This window comes from Balaenoptera borealis, assembly GCF_965194805.1.
Source record: "Balaenoptera borealis genome assembly, chromosome: 1".
NCBI classification, from domain to species: domain Eukaryota; kingdom Metazoa; phylum Chordata; class Mammalia; order Artiodactyla; family Balaenopteridae; genus Balaenoptera; species Balaenoptera borealis.
Window position 1 is genome coordinate 26,753,246 of NC_138860.1, and position 15,594 is coordinate 26,768,839.

Here is a 15,594-nt window from a genome sequence, read left to right on the forward strand (position 1 = left end):
ATAATAATCATAAATAAGCGAGACAAGGTCACCCAGCCTGCAAGGAGCATATCTCCACTGCCACATCCATCATGGAGCCTGGGATCTACGGCAGCCGCTCACGGCAGTCCGATGCCCTCCGCACTCTCTATTAAATCCCATCTCTGGCACCCAGCCTGGTGCTTTGATTTTACACAAACAGCCTAACCTAACAAGGGACCCTCGAGAACAGCATTTACAAAAGGAGGTAGCAGCAAGCAAGGACACGTGTAGAGCCTGTGGTCCACTCTCCAAGTGGTTATTTTAGTTTTTCTTCCTCTTTACTCCAGTGTAACAGCCAAACCAAACAATACAAGTCAAAAAAAGAGTAAAGCTATTGTAAGAATAAATTGGATTGGTAGATTCAAGATGCTAAATTAGAGTACGTGAAAGCACTCTGTGACCCTCAAACTCATGTGAGCACATAGCAAACGTCACACGATAATCTGGACTTTGAAGACCAAGACTGGGTAGATTGTAATAATAAGGTTTAACAACCGGTTACTGGGAAGGCCAGATTGTTTTTTTTTTTTTTTTTGTCAAAGGCTCTGGCTTAGGTAAACTTCTTTGCTATCTTTAGTAACTGCTATCAATACATTTGAATGCCCTTGACCCTGAAAATAGGACCCAGCAGCTGTCATGTTATACTGAATGGATTTCTGTTCTCCACTTGTCTTGTACGGGGGGTTCTGCTCCCAGGTCTGCTGCTGAGACTCAGGGCTGAGGGTCTGAAGTAGAGCACCGTCAAAATAGATCAAAGCCTGACGCATACACCGCCTGGGAAATAAAGACATCGAAATTCTGACAGCCGCGATGACTCCTGAACATGCTGGGAGGCTAACCTCCTCATCGTATTTCACGATCTGTGATGGGGTGGGTGAATGGGGCGATCTACATCATAACGTCTACAATTACAGCATGATTGCATGGGTCCCTTGAGGTTGGTTTCTTTGATTTGAGGCAAACAAATGGTTTATGATGTGCATTGACCACAGTCCCTACATTTGGACCGGAACATTCCAGAGTCTGCACTTGCCTGTGGTGTGACAGTGAAGCCCTCCATGGCTCTGCCCCCAGCAGATGACAGGCGGTTGGGGACAGGGGCGCCCATCCCCGAGTCCTGGGGCCCGCCCTCCGCCCGTCGAGCCTACCTGAGTTGGCGCGCTTCTTCGGGGCTTTGAGGCTGCGGCAGCGCCCGCCCACGGAGCTGCTGTTCTCGCTCATGGAGTCCTGGGCGGACGACGCGCTGCCGGTGGCCTCGCTGTCGCGCATCATGCTCTCGTAGCCGCTGCTGCCGCCGCTGTGGTAGAAGAGCGCCGTCTTGCCCATGGCGGGCGGCAGCTCCCCGCTCAGCACGCTGCTGTTGTCGCTGCCGTGGCCGCTGCTGCAGCGGTGGGGCCTGCGCGGCGGCGTGATCTTGCTGTAGGGCGAGGGCAGCGGGACGGCGGGGGGCGGGCGCTCGTCGGCGGGGGCCTCCGCCTCGGGCCCCGCGCGTCCCGGCGGCCCCCGGGGGCCCGCACCGCCCTGCAGCAGCTCCGAGATGCGCCCGTTCACCGCCCGCAGCGGCAGCTTGGATGCCAGGCCCGAGCCCCGGCTCCGGCTCAGCGATTGGGTGGACCAGGACATGTGCTTCCCGCCGGGGGGCGGGCCGGAGCTCTGGCCCACCGCCTGCGGCAGGGACTTGGTGGAGAAGCTCAGGGTCTTGGTGGTGGAGGTGGACAGGCTGCGGGCCTTGGGGCTGGCCAGGAGCAGCTTGCTCACGGCGGAGATCTTGGACTGGCTGGCCTTGGGCGAGGCCCCAGCCGACTGCGCGGGGCCCGGGTTGGTGGGCGAGGCCCCGGCGCTGCGGCCCGGGCTCCTCCCCGTGCGGGGCATGGTGCTGTCCTTCCCCGCGTGCAGCCTGGAGCTCACGGAGGACAGGCTCTCGGCCCGCTCCAGCGAGAGGCATTCGTAGTGGCTGACTGTTGTCCTGCCGAGAGAGTTGGTCCTGCTGGCCAGCTGCTCCAGTTTGGCACCGAAGAGCTTGCTGCTGCTGCCGGCATCCTTCATCTTGCCGCTGGGCTCGTCCGGGAAGCTGGCCGAGAAGGGCGCCGGTTGGTTCAAGGGGCTGCTGGAACTGCTGCTGCAGGCGCTGTGCTGGGGGCTGGCCCGGTTCTTCTGGTCCAAGCTGGACTTTCGGACAGGGGGCAGCGGGGGAGTCCCTTTGGGCCGAGCCAGGACACAGTGCTTGGGTGACGCCACCTTCCTCTCCAGGGTGGCCTTGGAGGGCTGGGTGCTGGAAGCCGGGCCGATGCCGTTGGTCTCGGCAGGGCAGTGAGAGAAGAGGCTGTCCACTTCCTCCTGCCTGCTGGCTTTCTGAAGAGCCCTGGGAAGGCTGCTCGACTTCAGGCTTCTGTTGAGATGCACAGGGCTCTGGGCAACCACACTGGGCAGGGCCATCTCACAGCCGTCCACAACCCTCCTGAAGTTGTCGGCCGCGGGGGAGGCAGATCCCTCACCGCCGCTGCTGCTCAGCCCGTCACTGGGGCTCGCCTTCCTGTCCTGGTCTGCTCTGGCCTCAGCCTTTGGGGGGCCTGTGGCAGTCTCGTGCCTAATCCCTGCTTCGGGGGGACAGGCATTCTCTTTTTTTACCTCCTCTTCTCGTTTCAGCCAGGGGTCCTCAAATTTCATCTCTTTCTTTGCACCACTTTCCTTGCTCTCCTGAGACCGGGCTGCTTTGGGGACTGAGCTGACGGTGGCAAGGGACGCCTCGGGCTCTTGGACGTTCCGGGGGCTCACGGCGATGCAGGGGTAAACTGTAATGTTGGTCTTCATGGGGATGTACCCTTCGCAGTTGCTCAGGCTGGCCGTGTTAGAGATGGTGACCATGGCTTTGCCCAGCGTGGATATCTTACAGCCTTTGATGGGGGTTGCTTTGTTGAAGGAGTCGTCCCCCATTTCCGACAAGATGAGCAAATTGTCGGGGCCCGCCTTGGGCTTCTCTCGGCACACCACAGCGGTGTTCTGGATGCCGCTGACGAACTCCGAGGCCGGAGGATCTGCCATCGCCTCCCCGTGCCCGAAACACGTCTGGGCTATGAAACTGTGGCAGGGCGGCTCGCTGTCACTGCCTGTGCTCATCTCACTCAGCCAGGAGCTGATGGAGGAACGCCTGCTCCCTGCCTCCCGGGCCTTCTCCTCCAGGTTCAGTTTCGGGAGGGGCAAGAACTGCGTGATGCTGACCTCGGAGACAGGAGCCACGTTTGAGTAGCACTCCAGGTCCTCGCTGACGCTGCCGATGATGCTGACGGGCCTGGAGCCCGAGGCCAAGGCCTGCACCGAGCAGTCGCTGTTGAAGCTGATGATGCTGGTGGGGCGGCCGCCGCCCAGGACCCCGCTGATGGTCAGCTCCTCCACCAGCGTGAACACCAGCTCGTCCTCACCGTTCAGCTCCAGGGGCTGCTGCACTGTCACCATCGTGGTGCTCAGTATCTCCTTCTTGGCATCTGGAGAAGTTGCTGCCTGATGTTCGGCGTCCACAGAGGTTTCTGGGAACCCTTCACTCCCAGTAGACATGGATTTCTTCAAAACCTGGGGGCTCATTCCGACCGGGGGGGTACGTACCTTGGGCTGCGGCAGGGAGTCGCTAGATACCACTCCCGCATCCTTGCTGAAGGTGGGCAGGGGGGCAGGAGAAGGCGGGACACCCTTCTGGGTGTAGACTTTGCACCTCTGGGAAGGAGAGCTGGCCGGCTTGTACTCTGAGGTCTTGGAAAGGCTGGCGATGCCCAGCCTGGGGGAGCCCATAGGCCTGGGCTTGCCTTCTACAAAGCCACAGGAGTTCAGGCTTTCCCGGCTGCTCTGGAGGCTGGGGCTCTGCACGAGCTGGGAAGAACCGTGCTGGCTGCTGCTGCCCGGGATGCTTCTGGGGGAGGCAGGGGTGGGGCTGTTGGTGAGCCATGCAGCAGGGACAGGAGAGCGACTCCCCTGCACCTCGGAGCCCGGGGGCTCACTGCCTTCTCCAGCTGTCAGCTGGCCATCTGACCCATCATCTTCCTCATCAGACTCACAGAGTGGGCTTGCCCCAGCTGCTTGGCTTAGCGGCACACTCTTGCTTGCCTGCTCTGCCCCAAACTGGGCCGGCAGCTCTTCGAAAGGGAACGTGCTGGGCTCCTCGCTGCCGTCAATGCAATCTAGCCTCTCCTGCAGCTCGGCGAACGTGTTGCACTTCAAGCAGTCCCTTTCCGACTTGCTGGCCGCGGCCTCTCCGGCCTCCGTGGGCCGGCTGTCACCCCTGGCCGCCTTCTGCAGGGCCGGCACGATAGGGACAAAATCTGGAGGCCCCTCGTTGTCGGTGAGCTCCTTGTCAGAGAGGGCCGTGCCGCTTGGCCCAACGTAGATGACCGTGTCGCAGGACTGCTCGCTGCTGGAGGAGTAGTCGGGGTCACTGGACAGGTGAGGGATCGCGAAGTCCGACTCCACGGCGGCCCTGGCGTGGAAGGGTCTCAGCTGGGTGGGCCTGCGCATTCTGCCTTCCTCACAGGAGCTCTCTCCCCCGGAGGAGCTCGACGTGTACTGTGAGTGAGAGGGGAACCGTCAGTGTGGGCCGCCCTTCCAAGACAGCCCTCCCGGGGACCCTGACTTCGTGGGGCAACTGCTGGAGGCCACTGGCTCCAGACCCCGGTGGGCCTCCCTGCTTCTGGGCTGTTACCCGGGGTGTGCCCGGCCAGGCACCCAAGCTGTGCACGTCGTGGCCTCATGCTGGAAGGATAAGCCCTGTGAGGCGCACTGGGGAAGCAGAGGCGGCTCGTGAAACGGGGTGACCCGCCCAGGTCCCATCTGACTGCCTAAGGACTGAGGGGTCACCAGTTCGCACACCCAAACCATTTGTGACAACTTGTGCCACGGAACACTGGAAACATGTGTTTTTGACCGAAAAAAAAAGAAAGATACAGAAAGGAGGGGGAAAGCCCCCCGCAAATCACCAGCTGGCTATGGACCAGAGTGACCACAATCATGATTATTTTCTCAAACGTTCTTGTCACACCACCACTGTCCTGGCTTTGCCTCGGCCTGAGAAAACGAGCCCAGTGGTTTCTAGCAGACTCAGCATCAACCAGAAACCATTGAATTAACATGACAACACCCAGCAGCCTGAAAATGCCTCCTGGAAATGCAGGGGAAGTAGGGCCACCTGAGCAAGGAGGGGTCAGTCAGTTGAAGGACCAAGGTAGGCAAGAGATAAACTATGAATAGTTCCTGTCTCTCTCAAAATTTTCATAGTAGCAATCCATTTAAACTATCTAAAGTGGACCAAGTACTCCCTGTTAGGGGTCCAGGCTGGATGACCGAGGAAAGCACCAGCTGTGCAGGGGGGAAGTGACTTCTGTATCGGCCAGAAGGTGTTCCTGCCCCGAGGTGGGTGCTGAGCCAGGCCAGCGGCAGCCGGCCACGCTCACCATGCCCCTGGTGCTGGGGGATTAGAAATATTGATTTGGCTCTTTCTGACTCAGTTCCAGGGCAGGGCTACGAAAGCTCCTTCAGCCACCTGCACCCCCTGCAAGCTCCTTACCTTCGTTTTCTTTTTCTTCATCCTCAACACTCTCGAGGCAATCTGGATGGTGGACAGAGTTTCGGCGTAGCTCCCGGCGGCGGCCGAGATGTGAGCGATCATGGTAGTGCGGCAGTTCACGTTCCCCAGGGACTCCCGCAGCAGCATGGTGAGCTTGCTTTCTCTGCCAACAAAGTGAATTAAGGCTGCATTAGCGGGTCAGGCTTCACTTTGGCTGTCAGGGTAGGGCTTCAGGCCCCTACATGGCTTGTTGTGGGCAGTGGGGGTTTTATTCCCCATTTTTTAAATGGCATACTAATTAACATCATCTTCTACACGAGGCTATTTGCAGTTGACAGCTGAGCAAGTGCTTCCAACCCCAAGGATGGAATTCATGCAAAACACCTCCCCTGGCATCACCGTCCTGGCTGTGATGGGGTATTCCTGTGTGTCTGCGTGTGTGCATATGACATTGCACATAATGAGACCTGGGAATAGAAATGAGAGGAAGGGATGGAGAGAGAACAGCTCTGTGATCGGTGATTCGGCATGCTAGCTGCACACCCGGCCCTTCTTTGCAAGTTTCTGCACCAGGCAATCCTCACAACAAAGAGCACTTCCCCAGCCATGAACTTGTATTGAAGATCTATGGGTTTATAATACATGCAAGGTTTCTTTTGCCAAGGAGTTGCACCCACTTTATTGCCATTGTCTCTTAACTCCTATCTGCACACGGTAGTGATGAGGGAGAATGTATTCATATTCCTGATTATTACTGGGGACACACAGACATAGGCCCGAGCACTCACTCAATCAGCAACAGAAAGCAGAACTTTCTAGAAGGGACTCCTCTGGGGACTTTGCAGGTGCTGCGTGGGGCCAGTGCCCTGAGGGGTGATAATGAGGCCCAGGAGTTTACAGATGGTGTTTCTAGGCTCTTTAAAAAGTGGTCTGGGGCTTCCCTGGTGGCGCAGTGGTTGAGAGTCTGCCTGCCAATGCAGGGGACACGGGTTCGAGCCCTGGTCTGGGAGGATCCCACATGCCGCGAAGCAACTAGGCCCATAAGCCACAATTACTGAGCCTGCGCGTCTGGAGCCTATGCTCCACAACAAGAGAGGCCACGACAGTGAGAGGCCCGCGCACCGCGATGAAGAGCGGCCCCCGCTCGCTGCAACTGGAGAAGGCCCTCGCACAGAAACGAAGACCCAACACAGCCATAAATAAATAAATAAATAAATAAATAAATAAATAAATAAATAAACAAACAAACAAACCCAAAGTTAAAAAAAAAAAAAAAAAGTGGTCTGGAGGAATGGCTCATGTTTTTCCATTCCTATACTTGTCCCAACATTCCTCCTGCCTTGCTTTTAAGAGGCTTCTGCTTACGTCATCATCTTAGCTGCTGCCAAATGTCACTTCATCTCTGGAGACTCCCCTGATCCCAAAGGCTGAGGGAGACTCTTTGCTTCCCATGCCCTGTGTTGAGTTTATTTTGCCAGATGAGAGGGGTTTGTCCTCACGCCTGTGTCCCCATCAGACTGTTAGCCAGACATCCTCTCCTTTTCCTCCCACCCCTCCAACTCAGCTCTCTGGAGAGAGACTGTCCAGCTCAGGAGACTCAGTGTGACATGCAGGCCGCTGTCAGCAGAGATTAGACCTTGGAGACAGGAAACCACTTCACTTGTGACCTGCATCAGGCCTTCAGGGAGGAAAGACTGGTGTAAGAGCAATAGTTTTCTGGGACCAATTAAGGTGTCAGTTCAGGGATACTGGGCTCACTATGGCTCAGTGCCAGGGCAATTTAAAAATATATCAGGGTTTCCCTTCGAGCAAAATAATCAGTGATAAAAGTGATGGAAGGAGAGTGCTATGGACTGAATGTTTATGTGTCCTCCAAATTCATGTGTTGAAACCCAACGCCCCATGTGATGGTATCTGGAAGTCGGACCTTTGGGAGGTGATTAGGTCATGAGGGTGGAGCCCACATGAGTGGAATTAGTGCCCTTATAAAAAAGACCCTGGAGAGTTTCCTTGTCCCTTCTGCCATGTGAGGACACAGTGAGAAGACAGCTGCCTGTGAGCCAGGAAGTGGGCCCTCACCAGACACAAATCTGCTAGCACCTTAATCTTGGATTCCCAGCCTCCAGAACTGTGAGAAATAAATGACTGTTACCTAAGCCCCTCAGTCTATGGTATTCTGTTACAGCAGCCTGAACTGACTTGGACAGAAAGGTAAGTGGGGTGTGGAGGAAGAGACCTCCAGCCCTAGCTCCTGGCTCTAAACATTTAACTTTCTTCAAAATGTCTATCAGTAATATCATGGATACCACCAGAGCTGACGACCAGATGGGGAAGTCAAGTCCCATTCCTGGCACACATTCTCAGCAGAGACACTGCCCCTGGATGAGTTTAGGACTTTGTCTTCCATATGGGAAGTGGAAGATAGATTCCATTAGGGTTAAGTTGTGATCATATATGGTTAATTCTTATTATTCATGGTAGTTATTTTTGTTAAGTCTCCATGAACACTGAATTAGTGAATGCTGAGCCATGCTCCTAGGGGAAATACATGGTTTTAGGTTCCTGAGACCCTCTGGTCACAATATTTCATCAATGGATCAATACATAATCTTGTTTTATGTGCATATCTATTTAAAGACACCTTAATTTCTATTTCTTATAAATAATGAATTATATGTACTTTCTATATAATAAAACACTAGCTGAGAAGGGTTGAACATTTCCCTGACCCTGGGTAACATGACCATAAATTTCTTGGGCTTTCAGCCTTATGGTATTGTCCACTATGCTTTTTTAAAAAAACTGGTCATATTGTGAATCCACAAATACAGCCTGTTTCTACAGCTTCATTATGCACTTTAGACGTAACCTGAGTACTTTCCAGAGCAGGCTGATATACATTGGTGAATTTCCTCTTCCTTTTTCTGGATGTGCCATATTGTTGATTCATTAACACTGAACTCACACCAACAGCAAATGAAACTTCTCTAACACATATATTTTCTCTGTAAGGCACATCACAGCCTTCTTGCACTAAAGAACACTAGACAGCACTGCAGCACTACACCTAGGGGCCTACTTTAAACAGTGAGATCACCAAAAAAAGCACAGAAATACTAAAAAATTGTGTCACTAAATAGACTGCAAAAAGGACCCTTGTTTACATGAAGAGAGGTGAAACAAGAAGGCAGGGCTGTTGCCTTGTCCAGTTTCAGCTGGAAACATGTGCATTGGGTGGCTCAAAGTTTTTGCTACTAAGCATGTCTGCAAACTACAGAAAAGTATGGATTTTGAACATAATTCACAACATGGAATCTGCAAATGATTCCAAGGACCGACTGTACTATGAAGTTCCTAATGATAAGTTTTGTTCATCAGTTGCACTCTGCTGAAGGCACACCCCACTTATTTCTCCATGTGACCCTGTAAAGTCTTCAGGAAAAGATACCAAAGACAGAATAAACAGATATAGCATTGTTATATCAAACTGTTTGCCCTGTGTGTTTCCACATGATTGCCCATTCATGAGTCAATCATAGGACAATTTTATTTTTTTAAGTCCACATTGTTGGAAGAAGCCAGGGCATGTGTGTTGCTTGGCAACCAGCGTTTTAGCTCTCCTTTGGAAAGCCAGTAAAACTGCCAGCAAGACTGTTTCATGTGGGCCTCTCTAGACTCTAAAACATACCTTATGGGACTGAAAGATGGTGGCTATAAAGCTTTGGTTTTTTCCACCTCTTCATGATCCTTTAACTTGGAACAAAGACAATTAAGTTGGGGAGGGAAGGTGAAAGAACAGACAGGGTACTAAAGGCTGAAAACTGTAGGTTTAACTCAGGGTCTTTGGGAGGAAACTAAAAAAGGTTCAAAAGAGTTTCTAGGGCAGTGGTCAGCACAAACTCAGTTTGCACTCTGCATGCAGACTGAGGCTAGAGGAAGAGGAGAGCACAGGTGCAGAGCTGCTGGCCACCGAGCCTCAGGGCCGGGCTGGACAAGGATTTAGAATCGGGGGCCATGTGGGAGAGATGGGTTGGGTGGGAGAGGAAAGCACTGGTGACAGAGCAGAGCTGACTGGGCTCTGGGAAGAGCCATGCCGTTCTTTCAGGCAGCCATGTTCTATGCACACATATTCCACCTCCCTCCCACCCCAACTGTACACACCTTTTAAAATGACTTTTGGAAAAATGTCTTACTTTTTAAAATAAGTCAACCTTTTATTAGACATAGCAAGAGGACACCAAAAAATGGCATAATGAGTGAATTTTAATTAATAATATTAATTTTACAAGAGCATGGAAGAGAATGTAGTACGCTAGGACAGGGGCTGACAAACTAAGGCCTGTAGGCCAAATCTGGCCCACTGCCTGTATTTGTAAATAAAGTTTTACTGGGACACAGCCACACCAATTTTTTAACATATTATCTCTGGCTGCTTTCATGCTACAAGAGCAGAGGTGAGTAGTTGTGACAGAGTCCATATGGCCCCTTAAAGCCACAAATATTTTCTATCTGGTCCCTTGCAGAAAAAGCCCACTGACCCGTGCTCTAGAGTAATGACATAAGGTGGTTTCATTTTACACAGAGTGCCAAAGAGTTACCAACCAGAGCACAAAGGTGTGTCTTAATTTCCTTACTATTCAATAATCTCGTTCTGATTTGATAGTTGTCTATGTTGTCTTTCTTTCAGTTCAGATGTTTCACGAAGGGAGAGTTTTTAAAGTCAGCAGCATGGAAACAGGCAGAGGAACCAATGCTGGCTTTAGAAATCACTTGACCATCAGGACACAGCTATCAGCAGCTGCCCCAATCATTTCCTATGTGATGCAGAGCCTGTCCTTCTCAAGGGGGCTGTGAGGTTGCTCACCCTCCTTCAACTTGTTAACTCGTGAAGGTCCACGGTGGCTCACTCAAGAAGCATTTGGTGAGTTCCGACCATCAGGAAGCCACCCTGCAGATGCTGAGAATGTGCAGGGCAGAGAGCCTAGAGGACCTCAAGAAGCCCGCTATCCAGTGAGGGAGACACATATGTAAACATACATACCATCCATTAAAGCTAAGGACAGAAGAACAAATCTGAAACAGCACATGGTAAGGAAAGACCCTCAAGGCTGCGGGGTGTCTCCACCATCACTGTTAACTCCCTGACGGCTAGAGAACACCCAGACCTTGATGGTTATAGTGTGGTTCCATCTCCTTGGCTAGGATTCTCCTACGTGACAGGCATCCAGGGATGTATGAGCTTGAGGTCCCCAAGACACCCAACAGAATTCTAAATTCCTTTCTGAAAGGACAGTCTGGAATCTCTAGCTCCTTGTTCTCTGACCCTGAGAGCTGGGAAACTCTCTCAACTGGTAATCTGGTACAGGGCCGCCAGTGAAATGAGATGTCCAAAGTCACACATTTGCAATGTTGGCCAGGTAATTTCATAAGAAAAAAGCCATTCCTTTCATGAGAGCTGTTAAATATATTTCTTCCCCAGAAATGAGTTGAAGAACTCCGGAAGTAGGAAGAAAGGCATCTACGGACCACGTTCTTTTGAAGGAGAAAAAAGTAGTGAGCTCTGAATCACCAAGTGGGGCAACCCAATTACAGGACCATGGGATGGCCCTTCCTCAAGGCCTGCTTCTTGTGAGAGAGAACCATAAATGTCCACTTACAGACATGCATCTGTTGTCAAAAATGTGCCTCCTTTAATGCAAACACAATGAGGGCACAGAAGAAAGCAAGATGAGTTATGTTAATTCTTAATAAAATGAAAGGAAAGGAGCTTAGTTAATCTAGAAAACTAATTAATCTCCAGAACAATTTGCAAGAGAAGGATTCCTGTGGGCAGCAGACGTATAAATCATAAACATACACACGTGCGTCCACCCAGGCATATACACACAAGCGTGCTCTTTTTTAGAAAAGGGAGACAGGGCTTGTTTGTTTTTAAGCAATGCACCATTGGCATTCAAGAATGGAAACCACATACACTGAATTCTTACAGGTGTCAGATATTCAGATCAAGATAACAACCAATGTTTACATGTCAAGAAAATGTTGGTATCACTCACATTGTTAAGGATATGACCCTGGAACTACATTGCTTTCTAGTACCTATCCCATTTTCTACCCACTTTACCTGTAAACTGCCAGACTGTATTGTAGAGCCCCAAACAGAGAGCTTGAGATGCTGGGCAAGAGTTGCCAGGGATCGAGCCAGCTCTAAGAGTTCTGATCTCTCAGCCTTAGCCCCCAAACACCAGGCCCCGGCATCCACCCACTGATCACCAGGGGAGGGGAGAGTGAGAAGGAAGAAAGAACAGAAAGGAAAAGAAGGACCAGAGGTAGGCTAAAATCATGAACTTGGCCTAGTTTTTCACTACTCTACACCCTTTCTCCCACTGACCCTGTCTCCTTCCATTCACATCCTATTGGTCTGTGAACATCCTTTTAGACTGTTGCCTGAAGGGTCACCATTGTCCTCTGGAGACCATCCCAAGGTCTGGGGACAAGAGTCCCAAGACACCAGCATCTATGGCCCAGTGCTCATGGCCAAGGTGGGTAACATCAGTGCAGTTCTTTCTCTCTCATGAGAAAGAGCATTGTGCAGAGGGTAGACTGAGTCACCAGGCCCCCTGGGTGAGGGCAAACTCTCATGCCTCTGTCTGTCTTCTAGGTCCCAAGCAAGTATGTTTACCTGTGACACTATTGAGTTGTGACACTGAAATACATACATCCACAAGGGAAAAATCACTTCCCTTGCGTTTATTTATTTGTAAGGGATTGATGGTGCCCTGTTCGTGATTGCTTCACAGACATTCACATGTTTGGGAGAAGACTTTACACGCCTTCTTGCTTGGGAAGCTGTCTGCTCTGCACGAGTGGCCTTTTCTCAGCAATGTTCCCCTCAAGGCTGCCAACATTTTAGGACATGAATTTTCTGGTTTCTGGTACTAGAGAACAGCCCAAACCTTGGTACAGGCCAAGCTATCCTAATGGCATTTTCAAAAGGAGTTCATGAAGTTAAAGGGCTTTCTGCTCAGTTTCAGATATTACTCCATTTGTACTGCAAATGGCATAAGCAGGTCTGTGCTGTGGGATGCTGGGAAGGAGAGTGCGTAATCCTGGCAACCTTGATAGAGAAGCACGGTTCTCAGGTCTTCCAATGAGAATGACTCTGGCTTGCAGAATGAAGCACTGGAGAAAATAGCTGCCTGAGTCTGGCGCGTGTGTTAGAGGTGCCTCTGCCAGCACTGGCATGCAGCAGCGTGGGAGATGATGAGACCACTCATCAGAGGACAGCTTAGAAGAGGACCCTGCAGAGAACCACCCACTGCCAGCCGAACGACCAGCCTTTGTGATCTGACTGATATGCTACCTGGTATGAGTTCACGCCTTACCTAACCGAAGACCACCTGTTGGTGGAGGTCCTAAGAGGGGTCAAGGTTAACCTAGCTGTTCTCTCATGGAGCTCTTTAGTAAAGACTATAGAACCCTTAGCACAAACAGCACCATTTGCGGACGCCTCTGATGCAGGGTAGCACATGGGAGAGATGTGTTCTCCCCATGCCATCCTGTTTATTCAGGGCTGGCACCATGGTGGCTTGACAACTTTGGTGGCTGTACCCAATGAGAGGCAGGAGAGCGGTGATGGTGCCCAACAGGGGCCTCTATTCTAGGTGAAGCAGGAGTTGCCCCCAGCAGGACTACATGATGAGCATTCACAAGAGCTCCCTGAGGGACATCGGAAAGGATCTGGATAGAAAGACAGTTTACACAAACTAGAGGGTTTAAACTGTAGGGATGGGTTGGGGCCAAGGAAATCTGAGTTACGACTTTACTCATTTACCCCTGTACACATAGGAAGATGAAATCTAAGGAAATTTGGGCTACATGAATCCATTTGATCTTGGATATCAGTGTTCTGTTTATCTGAATAAGATAAAATTCACATTAATTCAGCCCACTTCATGAGAAAGACCAGCTGTAAACAGTGAATAGACTCAGAATATTTCAAAAGAAGTTTATAATGTAACTTGAATTTATAGCTAACAGAGGGTTTCAAGTTAAAATCCTAACTAATCTGCTTTGATCTCACTTGAGATGCATTTGCAATTATTGAAGTGGCTATAAAATACGGGTTCACTTATATACATTAAATGTGTTTCATGAAAACTTTCTTATATTATTCTTTTGCTTAACAATTCATTCCTTCTTATCTAGAGCAAGAAAAAATTTCCATCCTGGTCTAGTCGTTGATCACTCAATTACTAGAATGTGAATTACTCTTGGTGTTCTAAATCTAAGTTCTGCTCAGGAAAACGTACATTCATTTGAAGGCTGTAGCACTCAGCTATAACATAAGACATCTTAAAGATAATTCATGTAATTAGAATCACAATATAGAAAGTCCACTGATTCTAGGGTACAAGGTTGAAAAATAGGTACAAACTTCCAGTTATAAAATAAATAAGTTATGGGGATGTAATGTATGGCACGGTGACTATAATTAGTAATAATACTGTATTGCATATTTGAAAGTTGCTGAGAGTAAATATTAAAAGTTCTTATCACAAGAAAAAAACATTTTTTAACTTACGGTGGAAGATGTTAACTAGAATTATTATGGTGATCATTTTGCAATATATACAAATATTGAATCATTATGTTGTACACCTGAAACTAATATAACATTGTGTCATTTATACTTCAATAAAAATTCTTAATTAAGAATAAAAGAAAAAATAGAAAAATAATTTTTTAGAACCATAGAGTATTAGAGTTGAAAGGATTCTTAGGGGACACTGCATTTACTAATAACAGGACTGCCACTGTTACAGGTGATCTGCTTTCGGCCAGAATATTCTTAATGACTGAAAACTTACTATCTCCCAGGCAGCCTGTGTAATATTTTTGAATAGCCTCAATTATTAGAAAGCTCTTTCTTATACTAAACTTATATCTTCCTGATACTTCTAACCCACAGACACTCAACTCTGTTTTCTAGGGGCACACAGGGTAAGAATAATCCTTTTGCACACACTGGCCCTTCACATTTTGAAAGACATTTATCATGTCCTCCTTAAATGTTCTCTTGCTTGGGAATAATCCATGTTCCTTCCATTGCTCTTCAAATATTTGGTTGGTCATCCAAGCTCACACTAAGCCCCCCTCTACCTACCACATAATTCAGTACTTCCTCTTCACTCAGACTTGTCTTGATTCCTGTGTAGTCAAGAATATGGCCTTGCTCAAAGAGCTCTAGCCTTTGCCCTCAGCTTCTGGGAAGTAATCTGTATTATATCTGCTGGGGTTATCTTTGTATAGGGTGGGGACTGGCCACAGCAGATCATAGGGCCACACCCAATAGTCTTAGGGTAGGGGGTGGCCATGCCAGAAAGATCAACTATGTGATTTAGGTCAGGGGCTTTGGGTCATGTGGTATTAGTCAACCTAGAGACCAAGTTCAACCAGGTTGGAAATCAATCAGTCAATCATATCTACATAATGAAGCCCCAGTAAAAACTCTGCACACCAAAGCTCACTGTATATTGTCACACATCGACAACGGGAGGGTAACACACTCTGTCTCCACAGGAGAAGACAATGGAAGCTTCATGTTTGGAACCCTTCCAAACTCTGCCCTCTGCATCTCTTCCTTTGGATGATTTTAATCTGTATCCTTTCTCTATAATAAGATGTAGCTGTGAGTACTTTCAGTGAGTCTCTGAGTCCTTCTAATGAATTACCAAACCTGAAGGTGATTTGGGGAACCCTCTAAACTTGTAGTTGGTGTCAGAAGTGAGAGTAGTCTTCTCTGGATTCTTCCTCTAATTTTGTAGTTGGACCCTAACTCCTTGCAGTTGGTGTCAGAAGTCTTGGGCAGACTTGGCAGTCCAAGGACTGTGCCCTCAAACCTCACAGTTTGGTTAATTCCAGGTAGCTCTTTTCAACAAGGTCCTTGAGGGCAAGAGCTATGCTTTTATTTTGATCTTTCTTTTTATTTTGATCTTTCTTCACAGTAATTCAAACAATGTTTA

General features: G+C 49.6%; 1 protein-coding gene across 3 annotated transcripts in view; it reads right to left on the minus strand.

Moving 5' to 3' along the window:
* KIF26B (kinesin family member 26B) overlaps window positions 1-15,594 on the minus strand; it is a 496,534-nt gene that overhangs the window by 22,733 nt on the left and 458,207 nt on the right. For all 3 annotated transcript variants that reach the window (XM_082339855.1, XM_082339856.1, XM_082339857.1), the window contains 2 exons: window positions 5,570-5,732; window positions 1,170-4,572 (listed from right to left, as the gene is read on the minus strand). In XM_082339855.1, the coding sequence (XP_082195981.1) occupies window positions 1,170-4,572; window positions 5,570-5,732 (3,566 nt within the window). The remainder of the gene's footprint in view (window positions 1-1,169; window positions 4,573-5,569; window positions 5,733-15,594) is intronic.